The sequence below is a fragment of the Pinus tabuliformis genome, chromosome 8 (genome assembly GCF_031772625.1).
Source record: "Pinus tabuliformis cultivar Carrire ecotype Pingquan chromosome 8, CPIR1, whole genome shotgun sequence".
Classification (NCBI taxonomy): domain Eukaryota; kingdom Viridiplantae; phylum Streptophyta; class Pinopsida; order Pinales; family Pinaceae; genus Pinus; species Pinus tabuliformis.
In genome coordinates, this window is record NC_142294.1 from 176,086,623 (window position 1) to 176,106,808 (window position 20,186).

At 37.9% G+C, this 20,186-nt stretch overlaps 1 protein-coding gene across 1 annotated transcript in view; it reads right to left on the bottom strand.

Annotated features, from left to right (window-relative positions):
- Nucleotides 1–19,768, bottom strand: part of LOC149234705 (galactan beta-1,4-galactosyltransferase GALS3-like) — a 49,821-nt gene extending 30,053 nt beyond the window's left edge. Inside the window, exon 1 of the mRNA XM_089368348.1 lies at nt 19,529–19,768. Within this exon, the coding sequence (XP_089224474.1) occupies nt 19,529–19,768 (240 nt within the window). The remainder of the gene's footprint in view (nt 1–19,528) is intronic.
- Nucleotides 19,769–20,186: the final 418 nt, after the last annotated feature.

Here is a 20,186-nt window from a genome sequence, read left to right on the forward strand (position 1 = left end):
GAAGAGAGATAACATCGTTTTATGGTTCAAAAAACAAAGTTAAGACTTGTGGTGATGGATACAGAATTAATCCTCTAACTTCGTTGAAGACATTCTGGTAGAAGAGAAACAAGACCACAATTGTAAGAAACTAGACTAGATGAGGAATACTTAAAGACTGGTGCATTTTTTGGCCATTCTAGCATTGGCCCAATCTACGCAAAACCTAATTACTAGGAACACCTTGATCTCAATGGCCTTGGCTCTCAATGTGCTCTGATTTTTCCCATTTCCTGGACGAGCATCGCTTGAAAGAGAGGGGAAATTAATGGTGTTAATGGTGTTCTTGCCTCAATGTTATAGGAAGAAGGGTGGCATCATAATCAAGAATTGGGGCATCACCTAGGCCTCCAAAGGAGAGTGTCTTTGTTGATATACTGACTACCATAAATCCTTCAGACTATAAAGGTTGAGGTTGACATGGATAATGTTAATGCTTTTGGTTACAACTATGTGAATTGGCTAAATTTTGGGCAATTGAACAACTTTTGCAGAAATTTTCCTTTTCCTTTACAAGGATTTTTTTTCCATTGGTCCAACGGTTAATGATTTATTATTTCTTAGTAAATAAGTTGTTGGTTTTTATGTTAGTATTATGAATTCAATAATGCAATCACTGCATTCTCATACCAGGCCAACAATTGGCATGTGAAATGGAAGAAAATTTTGATTTCTAGTAAATTCAAATAAAATCTCTCTATGGGGAGGTTATAAGAAGGATAAATTAACTTTAGATTGGTATATGTATAGAAATAATATTTTTTTCTAGTTATAAATTATCCTATAGAAAATATATTTATCTATTTATCTATCCTTTGGACTTCACTTTTGTCTTTTCCATACAAATCATTACTTTCATTGATCAATATTCTGAGTTTGAGAAGTTGAACACATAGATACTTGGTAGTTCTATTGATAGTGTATTCTGTCACCTTGTTTAGGTTCTAAATGATAGGAAAACTGACGATTTTCGTGATTTAATATATCCTCTTATATTGATGTTACGAAGGGTATTTTAGAAGCCTAGAATGTTTTGATTGAAAACCAAGGAATAACATTACATGGATTTTTTATTATTGTCAAGGAGAGTTTGATTCAACATTCCATAATAAAAAACTAGCAATGGAGATTCAAATAATAACACATCTCAAGCTAATTTCTTGGTGGAAAACCTTCATCATCTTCAAGGATCATTTTCATTCTTTTGAGTTGCGACTGGTTGGCATTGGGAGCTATCTATCTATTTGTGAGTTCTCTTGTACTTTTTTGTTGTAAATATGTGCATTTTTGGTAGAAGCTAACATCCCTCATCTGTTGATCTTGAGTTTTTAAAATAATCTCCAAAATAAATCAACAAGGCCTCTCTCACTAATATTCAAATTTGTTTACAACATGCACAAGACAAGATTGAGTTTTTGCAGCTCAAATCTCAACTCTAGTGAGTTGAACTACAACAAAAGAGTCATAATTCTAAATTGGCTCTTGTTCAAAAAATTCTTTTTTTGAGATTGATTCCCATCAGCAATCATCATTTGATCAGATCTGTGAAGCCATTTCAGGAGCATATTTATGTGAAGATGCAGAGATTCAGCGTGAACTTTCCAAGTCCATCATTATACCTTGCGAAAAAATTATCAGCAACACGAATAGTATTAGTCTTAGATATGAAAAGGATATGTCCTTTCACATTCCAGACTATTCTAAACCAATCTAGTTTCAAAGTGTTAGGTTCCTTCGGGACAATTCATCTTCACCTGCTCCAAATCCTGCTCGTCTTCCATAGCCACTTCAAATTGTTAGACACCAACATTGTGGACGAGTTGGCTATGTGAAATATTAGTGTTTTGATCCTCACCCTTGTGAGCATTTTGGAAAACATACTCATCATTAAAATAGATGTTCTAAAAAAAAGATTGGTACAAGAGAAAATATTCACCTTGGATGGGTGACTTCCTATAAATGGCCTTCAACAAGCATGAAAATATATCGTTCATACCTTAGAGTTCATTCCTAAGTATTGAAACACTTTATAGTGGGGATATATTCATCTTCTCACCCTGTATCTGATAGGGGGAATTAATGGGAAGCTACTAGTTTTGAATCTATATCAAATAATTTTGAGTCATAGCTTCAACCAGAGCCAACTACCAGAGCCTAGAGCTAGAGTTAGTGAGAGCTAAAGTCAAAGTTGTACGTAGACATAGGTTCATGTACATGAGGATGATTTGGTTGGTGGTCTACCTTAAACCACTACCTGTAGAATACTTTGTCTTCACTATGCTTCTCCTCAATTTGTGGTCATCTTTAAACCATAATCAGGGAGCACTTGCACTATGCATAAGACTTCAACTTCTAACCAAATTCAAAAAAACTCCAAGAACTACTTCGATCCAAGTTCCATCGCTGGTGGCCAGCCTTAAATCACCATTAGTAGAAGACTTCGACTTATGCTAACTCATTTAGTTTATGTTTTTCCTTAAACTACCATTTCAAGGAGCCTATCTAGCAACTGCTACCATACACTTTTGTATTTTATCTCTCTTCTTGGACTTACATACACCCATTTGAGTTAAAGGGGTGAGTTTTTGAAACATAATCCTATTTGGTTATGTAAACTTCTCTCATTCACTTGAATGGAAGGTGAAAATCCCCAAGTGAAGGCCAATAGCCATAGAACTCCAAGAGACCTCTTGGAATATGAAAACCAAGGGTTAGAAAAATAGTATATTAATATGTATATTTTGTGAGTAATATGTATCACACAATTTATCCAAATTAGTTTATTATGTGGTGTGTGTTCAACAAAAAACAATATACCTTATCATATCCTCCTCATAAAATTTGGTATTTTTCCCATTAAAAGTATGGTTGTGATTAGATACCTAATCTATAAGAACAAGACAACTAAAATGAAAGACGAGAAGCTTCCTAATATTGCTTCAAATTCTAGTCAAATTGACCTATGAATTAAGAGGGGATGGAATGAAGATGCTAAGTCTTGGCTAAATCATTGGAGAATAAAGGAGGAGGTCACTACGTAGAATGTTGATACCATTAAACTTAAGCGGAAATTATGGTGTCGTCATGAAATAGAGAGAATAAATTAAGATATTATTAAGAGGTCATTAACCCCAAACTAGAACATCAGAAATATCTTTTTATTTTAGTTGGCTTAAAGACAAAAATCAATACTGCAAAAATATGAATGAATTCTGATGAACTTCTTATGATCTTCATATTAAAGCATGGCATTAGACAATTCCTAAATCATCATGGAATGAAAGAATTTATCACTTTTGTGATACTATAAAGGTGAAGGATGAAATCAACAATCTTTGTGAACTAATGATAGCCCACACATTGGTCTGATACCTGCTCATGAGGATGAGGTCTTAAACATTTAAATATTTGGAGATTCTCTACTAGTTGTTCAATGGATACGAGAGGAAATTATTTTGAGAATATTCACATTGCAACCTTGTTTTAATGATATTTTTTCAATTATATCAATCTTCTCACACATCTCCTTTTCACGTACGTATAGGGACAAAAACATGATTGTTGATGGACTTTAGAACAAGACTAGAACATGGAACCTAGTTCATTTTTTAATAGCTATAGGGTACTATCACAAAATATGTTCATGATCAGTGTCTCTCAAGATGTCTTTTATTTTGGCTTTACTCATTGTCTATGTACAAAGATGGGAAAGCATGGTGTCTTGAGCAGCTAAAAAAAGTTATGAAATTTTTTGAAAGATATAGTCACAAAGCAAGTTTATGAAATTTGATGATCCTCTCTAGATTAATGTAATGTTGTAAAAGCAATTTTTAAAAATGCTATATACATATGTGGTATTGCAATTTTGTTTTTATTAATAAAATTATAATTTTTTTCTTTTGAGAAAAAAATAGAAAATAAAAAACACTCCCAAAATGTCTTATTTATCTCCATATTAAATTTCTTTCAAAATTTATAAAATAATTTTAACCTTCCTAATTTATTAATTTATAAACTTTATGAAAATTAAAAAAAAACACTTTTCTCTATTCTTTTTAAATATAAAAATGATTTCTAAAACAAACAAATTAATTCATTACGATATTCTTCAAAACCTCATAAAACAGAACTAATCTTAATTTACGATAACAAGCTATTAATATTGATATACCACTAAGAAAATATTACTATTCGCTTAAACGCATTTCTTTTTGTACTACGAATTCAATTTATTTTTCATCTTAATTATTCATAACCTTTACGAATATTTACTAACACACCACTCTCACCATGACACTTCATAGCATTTTAACTCCAATTCTCATATTTACTTATTTACATGGAACAAATTTAATTTTATCTTTATAGTTATTTTAATCTTCCCTATAATTGGTTACATCGAATGCCATTAAAGTTGTAACCCTTTTTAGCTTCCATAACACATAAGTGTCTCTTTTCAGCTAGTTGTATTTCAATATTGATAAAATTTTATTCCTATATTAATTAAAAATGAGTGATGATATTTCCTACCAAATTTCAAGCCATAAATAATAGAAGCCTTAATGGGACCATCTTAAGTTTTTAGTCAATCAAGAACGAGGAGGTTCATGGCTTTTCACAACTGCCCATTCCTACTCTTCGTCATACAACTTTTTCTTACGACGCGTTTCGGACCGTGCCCATTAGTTTGTTCGTTAGTCTAGAGAAACCTTCATTGATTTATGGCCACATGTGACATTGCCCACTTTTTAAAAAGAGGGAGAGTATTGATTGACCTCATTGTTTGGAATGGACCACGCCTTCTTATAACTTTGTAAAAAGAAATTGTAATTTATTCACCGAAATTACATAGCTTGTTGTGTGTAAATGCAGTGCCGTCAAAGTCAATGGCGCTATGGTAAAGTGAAAATATTTTAAAAAAACAAGGCATATTAAATGCATATCGACGCTGCAATGACGATATCAGTGCTATAAATTAATCACTATAACATTGTAATTTTGTTTGATGTCAAATATATTACTCGCCTTAGCTCAGTGAGAACGAATTATCATTTTTCGGTTTACCTTGCCTCATAAATTGTCGTTAACATCTCTTTGATGGATTTCCTATTTGAAAGATATAACCAGGGAAAGAACAAGGCAGATAGAGTTCATTTTGGCAACAAGGGAGAAGGTTTCAGTGTAGTCAATGCCTTCAACTAGTGAAAAACCCTTAGCAACAAGACGAGTTTTATGTTTATCAACTTTTCCATTTGGTCCAAACTTGGTTCTATAAACCCATGTGCATCTAACAAGTTTGCGTCCCTTGGGAAGAGGAACAAGGCCCCACGTATCTTTTGTCAATAATGAACGATATTCGTCATTCATAGCTGCGTCCCAATCTGGATGGCTTGAAGCTTTTGCAAAGGTGTCAGGATCATAATTCGCTGAAACTTGAGCCAGTAAAGAAGAGGCTCTATTGAACTGAGAATGTGTACGACATTGATCTATAGGATCACCTGTAAGAGCACTTGTTGCATCCTGAGTAGCGCAGACCCATTTTGGAAGTTGAGCAACTAAAGGAAGATCCCAAGAAGGTGGGGGAGGATTGTCATCCTCGTTGTCATCATCTGAAGACGAAATATTTTTAGAAGTAGAAGAGATAGAGAGAGGTGGCACATCCGCCGAACTAGGCTCGTAGGCCAATATATTTTCATCAAACTTTACATCTCTTCTAATGATAATATTTTTGGAGTTAGGTTGAAGAAGTCTATATCCTTTGACATCTTTAGAATATCCAACAAAAATACATTTTTCACTCTTAGGTTCTAAGGCTTTATGTTTCTCATCTGGAATATGGGCCCACGCTTCACTTCCAAAAACACGAAAGTGACTTACATATGGTTTAATTGAGCTTTGTGCTTCTTCTAGAGTGGTATTCTTTAAAACATTAGTAGGAGTGCGATTTACTATGTAATTTTCACAGTTAATTTCTTCTGCCCAAAAATTAAGACTAAGTACTTTAGATTGAAGCATACAATTAGTCATTTCCTTTAAGGTGCGATTCTTCCTTTCAGCTACACCATTTTGCTGTGGAGTATAAGGAACAATTTGTTGTAATTGAATTCCATGCCCAGTGCAAAAGTTGATGAATTTGTTGCTAACATATTCTCCACCATTATTAGATCTTAGCTTAAGAATTTGATGTCCAGATTGTTTCTCAACAAAAGCCTTAAAGGCCAATAACATGTTAAATACTTCACTCTTGAGTTTTAAGAAGTATTTCTAAGTGCATCTGGAAAAATCATCAATGAAAGTTAAAAAATAATTGTAGCCAAAGTATGAAACCATTGGAAGTGGCCCACATAAATCACTATGCACAAGTTGTAAAGGGGTTTAGGCGTGCCATGAGGCACGTTTTTCAGAACTATCCCGATGATGTTTTCCAGGTACACATTCGGAACAAACATCATCTTTGAAAGATACCATAGGAAGACCTGTCACCATATTTTCTTTACATAGATTTTGAAGGGAGCGATAGTTTAAGTGACCAAATCGCCCACGCCAAAGTTTTCTCACTTCATCATTATGAGTAACAAATACCGAGGGAAGAGTTGATGACCCAAACTTTTCAAACTTATACAACCTTGTAGAATCATCAACAATGCTAGTAGCTAAAATCTGTCTAGGATCTCTTAGGTCCTTAATTACAACATCATGAGGTGAAAATTCGACGGTTTTACCTTCACCTAAATGAGTTATCTGATATACAGATAGAAGGTTGCAGGATAAGGTAGGAACACATAATACATCATTAAATTGACCATTATCTAGATGAATAATTCCAAACCCGACAACACTAAGAGATCTATCATCACCAACATATATATTTTTGGTGTTACAATCATTTAAAGAAGAAAACATGGCTTTGTTTTTGGCCATGTGATAAGAAGCTCCAGAATCAATGAGCCAATCATGAGAATGAAAGGAAGAATATACATTTAGTGCATAAACAAAATGAGATGTTTGGCAACCACATGCAGAAACTGTTATTCCTGAAGATGAAGTTGAAGTTGAAGAGTGCTCCATATGGATGTTATGCTTCTTTGTTACTGCTTCCAAAGCTTCCATCTTCTTAAAGCATTTGGATTCCAAGTGGCCATCACAATTACAAAAGTTGTAATGTCTTTCAGTCTTCTTCCCTTTTTTTTATTTGCCTTATCATTTTGTTGAGTTGAGTTTTCATTTTGAGGTTGAAATTGCTTAGGACCGTTGTTTGGTTTAGGACCATTCTTGATCCAAAAATCCAAAATGGATTTTGGATAGACTCCTAAGTCTAAGTGTTCCTCACAGAGGAAAATGAAAGTCCAAGGAAGTTCCTAGACATAGCCCCATTGCAGATATCTTTTCATTCTAAATTTACTTCAACTTGAATGGGCAAAAATGGACTTAGGATGCAAAAGTTATCGCTCAAAGAAGATGTCCTTTGTTCTTTGGAAAAAGAGGTAAAATCCCCTTAAAAAAAGGCCTAAAAGGCCTTATAAGGGAAAATCACATCGCATGAGACAAAGAGGAGGACTTAAGGTTGGGTGGAAGGCACCCCCGATCAGCGACCTCCGATGATCGGATTGGCGGGTCGGATCGGAGGCAGGTGGTGTATACCCAAGGCAAAGGTCCCGGGCGATGCGATATTGCGATATGCGATATCGCCGATCACCAATATCAGCATATCGACGATCGGTACACCAAAAGGGGAAGCCCCGGGCCGTTGCGACTTGCGATAGCGATAAAAGCGCGGACCCGATAGGATTATAGGGTGGAATTGATAATATTTGAAGTCCGCCATAAAGCCATTTGTCAGGATTTTCAGTTTTAATGTATTTTTCAAATACAAAGGGAAACCACGAAATGAGTGGGATTTCGGGAGGGCCGTAGGCGGTAAGTGGTTTTGGTCGGGCTCTACCCGAGCCCATACACTGACTGCCACGTGGCTAGGTGTCGGAGAGAGAAAACCACCCTTTTCGGGTGGGTAATCTTCGTGCATGTTAGCCACCCGAAACCAATAATAGCCGTTGATCAATGATTACTTGCGATGGCACCCGAAGATGGATCAAAAAGGATATAAGGCAGAACTAATGATTTTTGAAGTCCAAAAGCACTGCGTTTGGGCAGATTTCTATAGGTTTTCTGTGTATTCTCTGTGTAAACAGAGAACGACCATTTTTGGGTTTTTGCCTATGAAACGGTCCCGATTCCTTCTGTAACAGCTCCTAATCATCATTCCATGCTACAAGCAGGCGTTTTGCAGACGATGAGGCGTTTTGAAAGCCACAGAGTCGAAGAGTGAGATGGCCAGTTGAACAAACAGCGTAGAGAAGCCATAGAGCCATAGGGGAATGATTAAACACAGGCAAAAAGCTGGGGAAGCTGAAAAGCCCAGAAAATGCCTCAAAGGAGCCCAAAGAGTTCAATTGAGGAGGGGTTGAATACTAAAAGCAGCCAGAGTCGAAGAGCTAGAGCCAAAGCCAAAGCCAAAGAGCCAGAGCTAGAGCCAAGAACTAAAGCCAGAGAGCCAGAGCCAGAGCTAAGAGCCAGAGCCAAGAGCCAGAGCCAGAGCTGAGAGCCAGAGCCAGAGCTGAAAGCCAGAAGAGCCGAGAGCTTCAAGAGGCAGGGGTAAAATGGTGTCTAAACCCATTGTTTTTGTGTAAAACTGTGGAGTTGAGCCAAGAACTTGTAAAATGACTTTGCCATAATCCCAGAGAGCCTAGTTGAGTTGACTATAGCTCATGGAGACGTAGCCCAAGAGTTTTGGGTGAACTCCTAATTAAATTGTTGTCTTACGTGTGTTGTTTTATTGTTGCATTATGTCTACTGCTTTAATTGTTGTTATATCAGTTCAAGCAAATAGACATAAAAACACATAAACAGTCAACAATAAACATAAGCATACACCTTATTTCAAGCACATATTTAATTCCGTATTGGTTAATCATGAAGACTTGGCAATATTTGAAGCTTTGGAAGTGGGAGAGGTTCTTAAAAATTAGACAAGAAGCCTAAGTGCCCCATTTTCAAATTAGGTGGTATCAGAGCTTGATATTGATTAACCTCACCTTCAAAGAAGTTTATATCAGAATGCTTGATTGACAGAGCAAGGATTGCTTTTCTAGAAGGTGTTTGGGCAGTCAAGGATTGATTGTCTGATTGATTATATGCTTGTTGCAGACTGACTATTGTTTGAGTTTGCAGGGGTGAAGGGAAAGCTATTGATAGCTCAGTCTAAGAAGGACAAGAAGGAAAGATAGTTGAAGGCACTCTTCTTATCCGAAAGGACCTCAAGGCAATCCTTGGAGCACAAGAGGTTTGTTGCAAAATGTTGCTGAATAAGCTCTTTATTTATCTTGTTGAAGTTTTTTTGTTCATTGGCATAATGACAACTTTTACAAGTGGGTCCTCAAATTCTGATTTCTTCACAAGATTCTTTGATGAAGACATGAAGCAATAATTGTCCACCATGATGGATATGGTGAGATAAATGTATGAGGATGGAAGGAAGAGCAGCATTCTTAGAGAGCAGTTGAATTCCGTGGAGGAAGAGAAGCAGTTGCTTTCTGAAAAATTGCAGGAAATGGAGAGGCAACTTCATATTGCAAATATGAACCTGAAAAGGATGCATGAGTTAGAGTCACAACTCTTTGTTTCTAAAGAAGCCTTGGTCAAGTATCAACTTGAAGAAGAGGTAAATAGTTCCTGTTTGTCTTCAAATTCCTCTAAGAATGCTTATATTGGTTCTTTTGAAAAACATACCAGAGGCTTAGGTTCCAAGCTAATGTCCAAGATGGGCTCTGAAGGAAAAGGCTTGGATAAGCATGCACAAGGTATTGTTGAGCCAATAATAATTGAGGAAAGGCCTAAGTATTTGGGTCTTGGCTATGGATAGTCTTATGGAGAAATTTCCAAAGCTGTCGTGAAGTCCATTGAGACAGCTCCGAGAGGGAGTTGCATTGCAGGTGTGCAGAAGTACACACTTGAACCAGGGAGTTGTGGAAACTCTAACAACCTTGAAGAGATTGATGGTGTTCCAAAGGGAGACACTTCTTCATTTGATTCACCTCCTCATGAAGGCAATAAAGGTGAAAGAGAAAGGTATAAATCTGGTTCTATACATTTTCCTTTTGATTGTGCAAAGCATGATAAATTTCGACATATGTATGGGAAAAGAATTTCATGTTCCTTTTGTGGGTTGGATAACCATAATGTTTCTAGATGTTGGAAGAGAATGGCCACATACAGAAAACTTTTGAAGGAAAAGAAGCAAGAAGCCAAAGGTCCATTGGACAAGGCAAATCATGCTGTCAAGAGGATGCACATGTAGTGCACTTACTGCCATAAGCAAGGACATCTTGCTACAAAATGTTGGACTCTGAATCTAGCAATGCTTCCACAAAAGCTGAAGAAAGTGGAAAGAGAATATGGCAGAAATGGAAATGAAGATTCCATGAATGATGTGTCTCGGGATGATTCACATGATGATGCTGATGTGCAGACAAAGGTAGTACCTTTGAAGAGGATTGGTAAGAAACAATTAGAGTTCTTATCCGATTAAGATTGCATGTCTATTGATGCATCTACATTATATTTCATTTCAGCTTTGAAAGTACAATGTGCTTAAGTGAATTTGAAGTATGAAATGCATGCATGGACATAGGGATGTTGATGATTTCCTTGTTTTTGAACATGTATGTGTAATTAACTTGCAGGGTTGATTGCTTTGACATGCATGTGATGCCATGTTGGCCTAGGAGAAGTTAACTTGGTCTCCAAATGGAGATAATGATGAAGTGTTTCATCTTTTGAAAAAGAGTCCTAATGGTCTTTTTCTACATGCTTGACTTGAAGGGTCATTTGTTTAAAGGCATGTTTTATGGGCTTGTTATCTAGTCCATCATTTGTATGCAGATATAAGACATGGAGGTGTTCACCAGATGTGAAAATCTGTTTCTTTTGTTGAAGCAGGAGTTTAGGCCATCCAGTTGTTATCTGTGTTTCTATCGTTGTTAATAGTTGTTGTTGACAACTTTTCAAATAGGTACAAATGAAAGTTTTGTGGAGCAAATGTACTTCACATTTGTTTGAGCCACCTTGGATCAATGATCAAGGCAAATAAGTTCAAACCACCTTCTATGACCATTTCAGCAAAAGTTCTGCAGGAAGGCAAGGAGGAAGACAGTTCTTCCCAGGAAGACTAGCCCATCCAAGAAGGGAAGTGGTCAGAGACTTTGGTTCAGAGGCACTATGCAAGGCAAGTGTGTGGAGGCTAAAAGAAGAGGGTGTTGTTACTCTCAGGTACTGTTCAAATCAGTATATCAGTTTTTTGGAGACCAAAAGTTCTTTTAGTGGGAAGGCGTGATCCAAAATGGATTTTGGATAGACTCCTATGTCTAAGTGTTCCTCATAGAGGAAAATGAAAGTCCAAGAAAGTTCCTGGACATAACCCCATTGCAGAGATCTTTTCATTCTAAATCTATTGCAACTTGAATGGGAAAAAATGGACTTAGGATGTAAAAGTTATTGCTCAAAGAAGATGCCCTTTAGTATTTGGAAAAAGAGGTAAAATCCCCCCAAAAAAGGCCTAAAAGGCCTTATAAGGGAAAATTGCATCGCATGAAGCAAAGAGGAGGACTTAAGGTCGGGCAGAAGGCACCCCCAATTAGCGACGTCCGATGATCGGATCGGTGGGTCGGATCGGATGCAGGTGGTGTATACCCAAGGCAAAGGTCTCGGGCGATGCAATATCGTCAGTCATCGATATCGGTGGATCGGAGATCAGCACACCCAAAGGGGAAGCCCTAGGCCGTTGCGACTTGCGATAGCGATAAAAGCGCAGACCCGATAGGATTTGTCAGACCAGGAGGTAACTCCTCAAAACAAATCATGATATTCATTCAGGTTGGTCATTATTATATACATGAGGGAGAGACTGTTCATTTCATCTCCCGGTGACTCTTCATCTTTTCTATTATTTATTTATATTAAATATAGTTGTTCACCCAATCCCTATGATTAGGTGTCAACATTCCCCCCCTTAATCTGAAGGGATGTTGGTGAGTCCAAGCATCGTTTTTAATCTTTCAAGCTTTTCCCTTCCAAGTGCTTTAGTGAAGATGTCTATAATTTGCTCATTAGTGGAACAATGGTAGAGATGGATTGTTTTGGCCTCAACATGATGTCGAATCAGATGATATTTAGTATTGATGTGCTTCGTTCGATCGTGGAACTTTGGGTTCTTGGCCAACTTTATTGCCGAGGTATTGTCAATCATGAGTGGAGTCGATTGTACTTGTTTTACCTGCAAATCTTCAAGAATTTTCCTGAGCCACACAATTTCTTTTATTGCCTCAGCTGCTGCCACATATTCTTCCTCTGTTGTGGAATCTGCTGGAACTGATTGTTTATGTGATCTCCAGGAGATAGCTCCTAATCCAATACTCATAGAATAACCTGAAGTAGATACCCTGGTTTCTTTGTCTCCATCGAAGTCTAAATCAGAGTATCCAATCAAGCTGAAGTCGCCCACCTGTGTATACTTGATTCCAAAGTCTTGAGTTCGCTTCAAGTACCTTAGAACTCTTTTTGCAGCAGACCAATGTCCCTCACAAGGCTTTTGCATAAACCTGGAGAGGATTCCAACAACAAACGAAATGTCCGGTCTAGTAGTAGTTAGGTAGTTGAGACTTCCTATAAGCTGTCTATACTTTGTTGCATCCTCAAATTCTTTTCCTTCAATGGATGTGAGCTTTAAGTTTTGTTCCATTGGAGTAGTAAGAGGATTGCATTCTGTCATGTCAAACCTGTTCAACAAATCTCCAATGTACTTCTTTTGAAAAAGGAATATGGACATCGGATGTTGAGTTACTTCAATACCAAGATAGTAATGAACATAGCCCAAATCAGTCATTTCAAAACCTTTCCTCAATTCCTTCTTTATGGATGTAATGTAGCTTTCATTGTTCCCTGTCATCAAAAGATCATCTACATATACTACAAGATATACAAATGTTTTTCCAACCTTCTTGAAAACAAAGTTGCATCATCAAGATCATAATATTTGAAATTGAGTTTCAGAAGATGATCAGTTAGTTTTTCATACCAGGCTCGTGGTGCTTGCTTGAGGCCATACAAGGATTTCACAAGTTTGCATACTTTATGTTCATGTCCTTTCACAAAAAAATCCTTCAGGTTGGGACATAAAAACATTCTCTTTTAGATCTCCATTCAAGAAAGCAGTTTTTACATCCATTTGATGGACTTTCCAACTGTTATGAGCTTCTAGGGAAAAGAGTGTCTGGATGGTAGCCCATTTTGCTGTGGGGGAAAAGTCTCCTCATAATCGACCACTTCGTTCTGTGCAAAACCTTTTGCCACAAGCCTGGCTTTGTGCTTGTCAAGTAAGCCATCAGCTTTATACTTGTTCTTGTAGACCCACTTGCAGCCAATTAGTTTGGTTCCTAATGGAGGATCAACCAAATTTCAAGTGCCATTCTTTATTAGGGCATCGTACTCCTTTTGCATCGCTTCTTTCCATTCATCATGAGAGTCAGCTTCTTTGAAGGAAGTTGGTTCAAAATCTGTAGACAAATTCAATTTACAATCATAAGAAACATCCATATCAATACATGAATCAGAGTCATCTATATCACCTCCATTTTGCCGGTTTGAATTTCTAGTTCTTGTCTTTCCAACCTCATCAGGATGAACACTTTGAAGTGTCTTTGTCAGCCACTTTGGGGGACCTTTCTCAGATGGTCCAGGCTGCTCCATTGATTGAGTTGGGATTGAATCAAGATTGATTCTCTCAATTCTATCAATCACACCACTTAAAGTATCATCCGTTGTTGGAGTTTCATGCGGGGGAGAGAGTGCTTCAGAAGAAGATTCCACATGGTTGATCTAGTATAGGAATCCCCCCTTCAAGATGTGGAATATGATTATCAAATTCTTGAAATGATTTTGCATTTGCGAATCTATCCAAGCGATCAAGTTGTCGCTCAACAACATTGTCAATTTTGGATGATTCAAGAAAGATTACATCTCTAGATACAACAAACTTTTTATTGACTTCATCATAGAGACAGTATGCTTTGGAGGTGTTTGAATACCCCAAGAAGATACGCTTACGACTTCTTGCACCAAGTTTGTTTCTATGTACCTTTGGTATCAAGGCATAACATGTGGAACCAAAGACCCTGAGATGCTTTATCGAAAGAATGAGCCCATACCACATTTCATAAGGAGTCTTGTTTCTAAGACTCATTTTTACATTTTTACATTTTTGAAGAACAGCATGGAGCGTACCATATTTAAGATTGTCCTATTCATTCTTTCAGCGACACCATTCTGTTGGGGATTATAAGGCACAGTTGTTTGATGTTTGATACCATGTTGGCGAAGATAGTTTTCAAATTCATTTGAAGTGTATTCTTTTCCATTATCAGTGCGAATAGAGCCAATATGAGATTGTGCATCATTTTCAATCCATGTATGAAAGTTCTTGAATGTTTGAAAAACATCATATTTGTTCTTCAATAAATAAACCCAACACATTCTGGTGTAGTCATCAATAAATGTCATCATATATTTATTTCCATTTGCAGAAGGAACAGGCATTGGACCACATAAATCTGAATGAATGAGTTCAATTTTTCTATGTGCTCTGGAGTGTGAATCATGAAAGGACTATTTGCTATGCTTTCCTAAAATGCAAGCATCACATTGCTTAAGATTCTTAGGAATTGTAGGCAAACCAGTAACACCATTTTTCTTCAACAAGCGGAGGCTGTCATAGTTCAAATGTCCAAATCTAGCATGCCATAATAAACTTGATGGAAGTGTACCTTCTTCATAATGAGAATTGTCTGAGAAATGTTGTGCACGAGCAGAGGTACCCTGCAGCTTAAGAAGCCTTTCTTCTTCTATCCCTGTCATGACAAGTGAGTGGTCAGATGCTTTTCTCACCTCAAGCTTGCCATCAAACATATGAATGGAGTGACCTTGCTAGTGAATGTGGACCAAGGACAACAAGTTTCTCCTCAGCTATGGGAGATATAGAACATGATGTAGAAGAAATTCTGGAAGACCAGGCAATTTAAGCCTGATTGTGCCAAGCCCCGATGGCTTGAGTTTTGATTGGTCTATAAAGTATACTGCTCCATCAACATTGTCAGTAAATTCTTCAAAAAAATCTTTTCTATGATTCATGTGGCAAGTTGCTCTTGAATCAAGCAACCAATCATTTTTCGAAGAAGCAAGTGAAGCATTAAATAAGTCCTCATTTACTCCAATATTACATTGTGCCACAACATAATGAGCAGATTCAGGTGCTTTACCTTTGTCTGTGTCATTAATTTTACCTTTGGGTTGGTTTCTTTGTTAATCAATTTTGTCCCAAGGTAACTTGCATGTGGAGGCATCATGTGATCCATTTCTTTTGCAGCGTATGTAGTGCAAATTTGACTTTTCTCCTTGAGAGTGTCTGCCCCCCTTGCCTCTAAAATATCTTCCTCTTACTCTTCGACTACCTCTTCCTTTGGAAGAATCTTGGGCAAGATTCTTTTCTTTATGGGAAAGGTACACAACCTCTTCAAAAGATACAGGGGTTGTCTTCTTTCCAAAAGCTTTTTCTCTTTCAGCAAATTTTTTCACAAGAGAGTCAAAGGTAATATCTTTGAGATTTCCATTTTCTTGCAATGACTCAAGATAATTGGAGTAAGTAGGATAAAGTGCCTTGAGAAAAGCGATCAAAGGAATATCCAATTCAACCTTAGTGGCTTTGATATCATGCATTATAGATTTTACTTCGGATGCAAGAGCAAGAGGATCATTATTTTGTAATTCAAGAGTGAAGAGTTTAATCATGAGTTGAACAACTTCAAGTGCAGAGTGTAAGTCATAAAGTTCCTTCAGTTTTTGTAAGGCTTCGAAAGCATTTGAAAATGGCGAAATATCATGACTCACCTCTTCACTTACTGATGGTGCACTCAATGCATAGGCCTTGCTGTTCTTATTTTCCCAAATGGCGAACTCCTTGTCTGAGGTAGGCTGTTCTGGCACTTTGTCTCCGTCTCCAACACACACTCATTTCCACAACTCATCGAAAATGAGGGTGTGTTTTATTTTCTGGGACCACTCAGGAAAGTTCTCCTTACCAGTGAGAACTACTCCCACAATAGATATGATTGAATGCATTGTAAAATCTGTGTACTGTGGAAAAAAAAAATACTTCTGCTGTAAAATTTTACTCCTAAAAAAAATATGATTCTGATATATGGAGATATAGGTATCACTGTACAAAATGTAATACCATACACTGCAATATCATTCAGCGTAATAGCATTCACCATTCATCGACTCTAATATTCAATGCCATACACATATACAATGCAACAACAACACAACATTGCAGCAACAGTGATATATCCCACAACGATATATCAATCTTCACCTAATTTGAACCAAAAATACCATGCCAGAACATAGCATTGCCAACAAAAGCCACAAAAATATATTCGTTGTGTGTACATCCAGAAAATCTCATCAACAACAACAACAATCATAGAAATACCGCTGCCAGAACACAACATTGCAACAACAACGATATATCATGGAGCGGTCGTAGTTCTGTCCCACTTACCATGATCCCACTTACCACGATCCCACACAGCGTTATCATTCACCTTACGGAGGTCGTTCTCCTCATCGTGATTATGTTGGACCTCGAGTGAATTTGTATGCAGCTACCGCACCATCGTTCAACGTGGAGCAGCGCAGCGTGGGAGGAGGGTGTGTTTAGCTGCAAATCGAACTCGTGATCTTTGTTGAAATGAATGCCAAGAGATCATCAAAGAACGTAGCTACAGTGATGGGAACATTCACCATGGAGGAGGTTGTGAGATGGGGTATGGTCAAGGCGAGCAGCGCAGCGTGGGAGGAGCAGTGTTCAAGGCAGCGTTGTGGTCCTTCAAGAATATTTCAATAGAGAGCAGTGTTGTGCTGTAGAAGGCAGCGTTCGAACTGACCATACATATTAGGCCTTTCTTTAATATATAGGATAGAATTGTCGAAGATCAATTGACAATCCTTAGGAGGTAGCGCTGGATTCCACAAGGCATGCATATAGCAACATTTAAATATATGGAGTAAGCTAATCACGTTCAGAGTAGCGCAATGTGGGAGGAGGAAGTGTCAGAGCTTCCAAGTTAGCCAGAATCAACAGAATAATAGTGAGAGAGATGTCATAGGATTCAGAACATAGGTAGAATAGGCAGAATAGGAGTGAAAAATTAAAGAGGGAAGCCAAAAATGGTGTTGGCTCTGATACCATGTTAGACCAGGAGGTAACTCCTCAAAACAAATCATGATATTCATTCAGGTTGGAAATTATTATATACATGAGGGAGAGACTGTTAATTTCATCTCCCAGTGACTCTTCATCTTTTCTATTATTTATTTATATTAATTACAATTGTTCACCCAATCCCTATGATTAGGTTTCAACAAGATTATAGGGCATAATTGATAATATTTGAAGTCCACCATAAAGCCATTTGTCAGGATTTTTTTGTTTTAATTTATTTTTCAAATAAAAAGGGAAACCACGAAACGAGCAGGATTTTGGGTGGGCCGTAGGTGGTAAGTGGTTTTGGCCAGGCTCCGCCTGAGCCCATGCATTGATTGCCACGTGGCTAGGCGTCAGAGAGAGAAAACCACCCTTTTCAGGCGGGTAATCTCCATGCATGTTAGCCACCCGAAACCAATAATAGTCATTGATCAACGATTACTTGCGATGGCGCCCGAAGACGGATCCGAAAGGATATATGGCGGAATTAATGATTTTTGAAGTACGAAAGCATTGCGTTTGGGCAGATTTCTATAGGTTTTCTGTGTATTCTCTATGTAAACAGAGAACAACCATTTTTGGGTTTTTGCCTATGAAACGGCCCTGATTCCTTCTGTAACAGCTCCTAATCATCATTCCATGCTACAAGCAGGCATTTTGCCAGACGATGAGGTGTTTTGAAAGCCACAAAGTCGCAGAGCCAGATGGTCAGTCGAACAGACAGTGCAGAGAAGCCACAGAGCCATGGGGTAATGATTGAACGCAGGGAAACAGCTGGGGAAGGCGAAACGCTGGGAAAATGCCTCAAAGGATCCTAGAGAGCTCAATTGAGGAGGAGCTGAATACTGAAAGCAGCCAAAGCCGAAGAGCCAGAGCCAAAGATCCAGAGCCAAGAGCTAAGAGCCAGAGTTAGAGCCGAGAGCTTCAAGAGCCAGGGATAAAATGGTGTCTAAAACCATTATTTCTATGTAAAACAGTGGAGTTGAGCCAAGAGCTTGTAAAAGGACTTTGCCATAATCCATGAGAGCTTAGATGAGCTGATTAGAGCTCATGGAGACGTAGCCCAAGAGTTTTGGGTGAACTCATAATTAAATTTTTGTCTCATGTGTGTTTTTTTATTGTTGCATTATATCTGCTGCTTTAGTTGTTGTTATACCAGTTCAAGCAAATAGACTTAAAAACACATAAACAATCAACAATAAACATAAGCATACACCTTATTTCAAGCACATATTTAATTCCACATTGGTTAATCATGAAGACTTGGGAATATTTGAAGCTTTGGAAGTGGGAGAGGTTCTTGAAAATTAGACAAGAAGCCTAAGTGCCCCATTTTGAGATCAATTCTTTTTAGGATGCTGCTTCTTAGGATTATTTGGACTTGGTTGTTGTTGTGATTCTAAGGCTTTCTTACAATATTTCCATTATTAAGAAGACCAAGATGTAAGAGTTTTTCTTGTTCTCTTATTAAAGAATCACAAAAGGAATCAAAAGATGGGGACTTGTATTCTTTTCCTTGAGAAATAAAGGCTTCTCTAGTGGAATGGAACGTGGAAAGAAACAGAGTCGACTAGTCCTAACTTAGTAAGAATGGAATAGATAAGGCTACCATATTCCTTCTTAACCTCAACACCTTCCAAGAGAAGTCTGTAGGGTCTTGAACTTGGACAAAAAAATCTTCAATGGAAGAAAAATTATTGGGGTCTATTGTAGCGGCTACAACAACCCTCCAAAATTTTGGCTTGCATGCAAATTTCAGATCCTACCTTGGATCCTGCGATCAATCGTCCTTGGTCACTTGACGGTAAGCTGATGATCTCAAGCTTACCCTCCTTGATCTTAAGAGTCATTCATGTTCTCATCTTTATGCAGCATGTGTCATCTTTGTGCATAGGGATTGTTGTTTGTCATGTAAAGGGAATGTTGTTTTTCTTCAAGGGAAAGCATGCGTGCATGATTTTCTATCATCACATAGACATGTTTCACGCTCATTTCATGCACTCTTGTCACAAAGGTTGTTTCATCAAGAAAAATATGTTTTATACATTCTGGATGGTCGATTTTCCATCACTAAGTGTTCGTGTGCGATCACAGTCAAGTCTTATTGATCTTTACATATGTTTCATTGATCTCACATTTAGCCATTTTCTCGAGAATCCTAGCCTCATCTAGCTTTTTGAAACTGTGCACTTTTCTTCTGAAACCCTCAAGCTTCCTCCCTTTCCTGCTGAAACCTCGCAGTGTGCAGAGACCACAACCTCCCTTCGCATCGAAAACTGCGCAGTGGTTTCCTCCAGTGTCCTTCCCCCAACCAGAACCCACTATCATCAAAAACTCCACAGGATTGTCCCTCATCTTCTCAATATGCCTTGCAGCCTAAAACTGCGTAGATGTGTCATACTAGAACCCATCCTGCAGCAGTGCCCTGCATCCAGAAACTGTGCAATATTTCCTCCTAGCTGCCCGGGCTTCATTGCACTCAGAAACTACGCAGAGGTGTCCTCCTAGGATCCCCATCCTGCAGTAGTGTCCTGAGACTAAAAAATGTGCAGCATTGTCCAAGTTTCCCTTTCTATATTGCATTCAGAAACTGCATGGCCTCATCCTGACAACAGTCACTTCCCACTGAAACCTTGTTGATCCATCGCTCAGTGACTACAGGAAAAGGTGACATTTTGAGATCACTCCCAAGGAGTCGAGGAGAAGGACCAAGAGACCAAGTAATGGAAAAAGATTAGGACCGCATACAAACTATGTCGGATGCATGGTTATC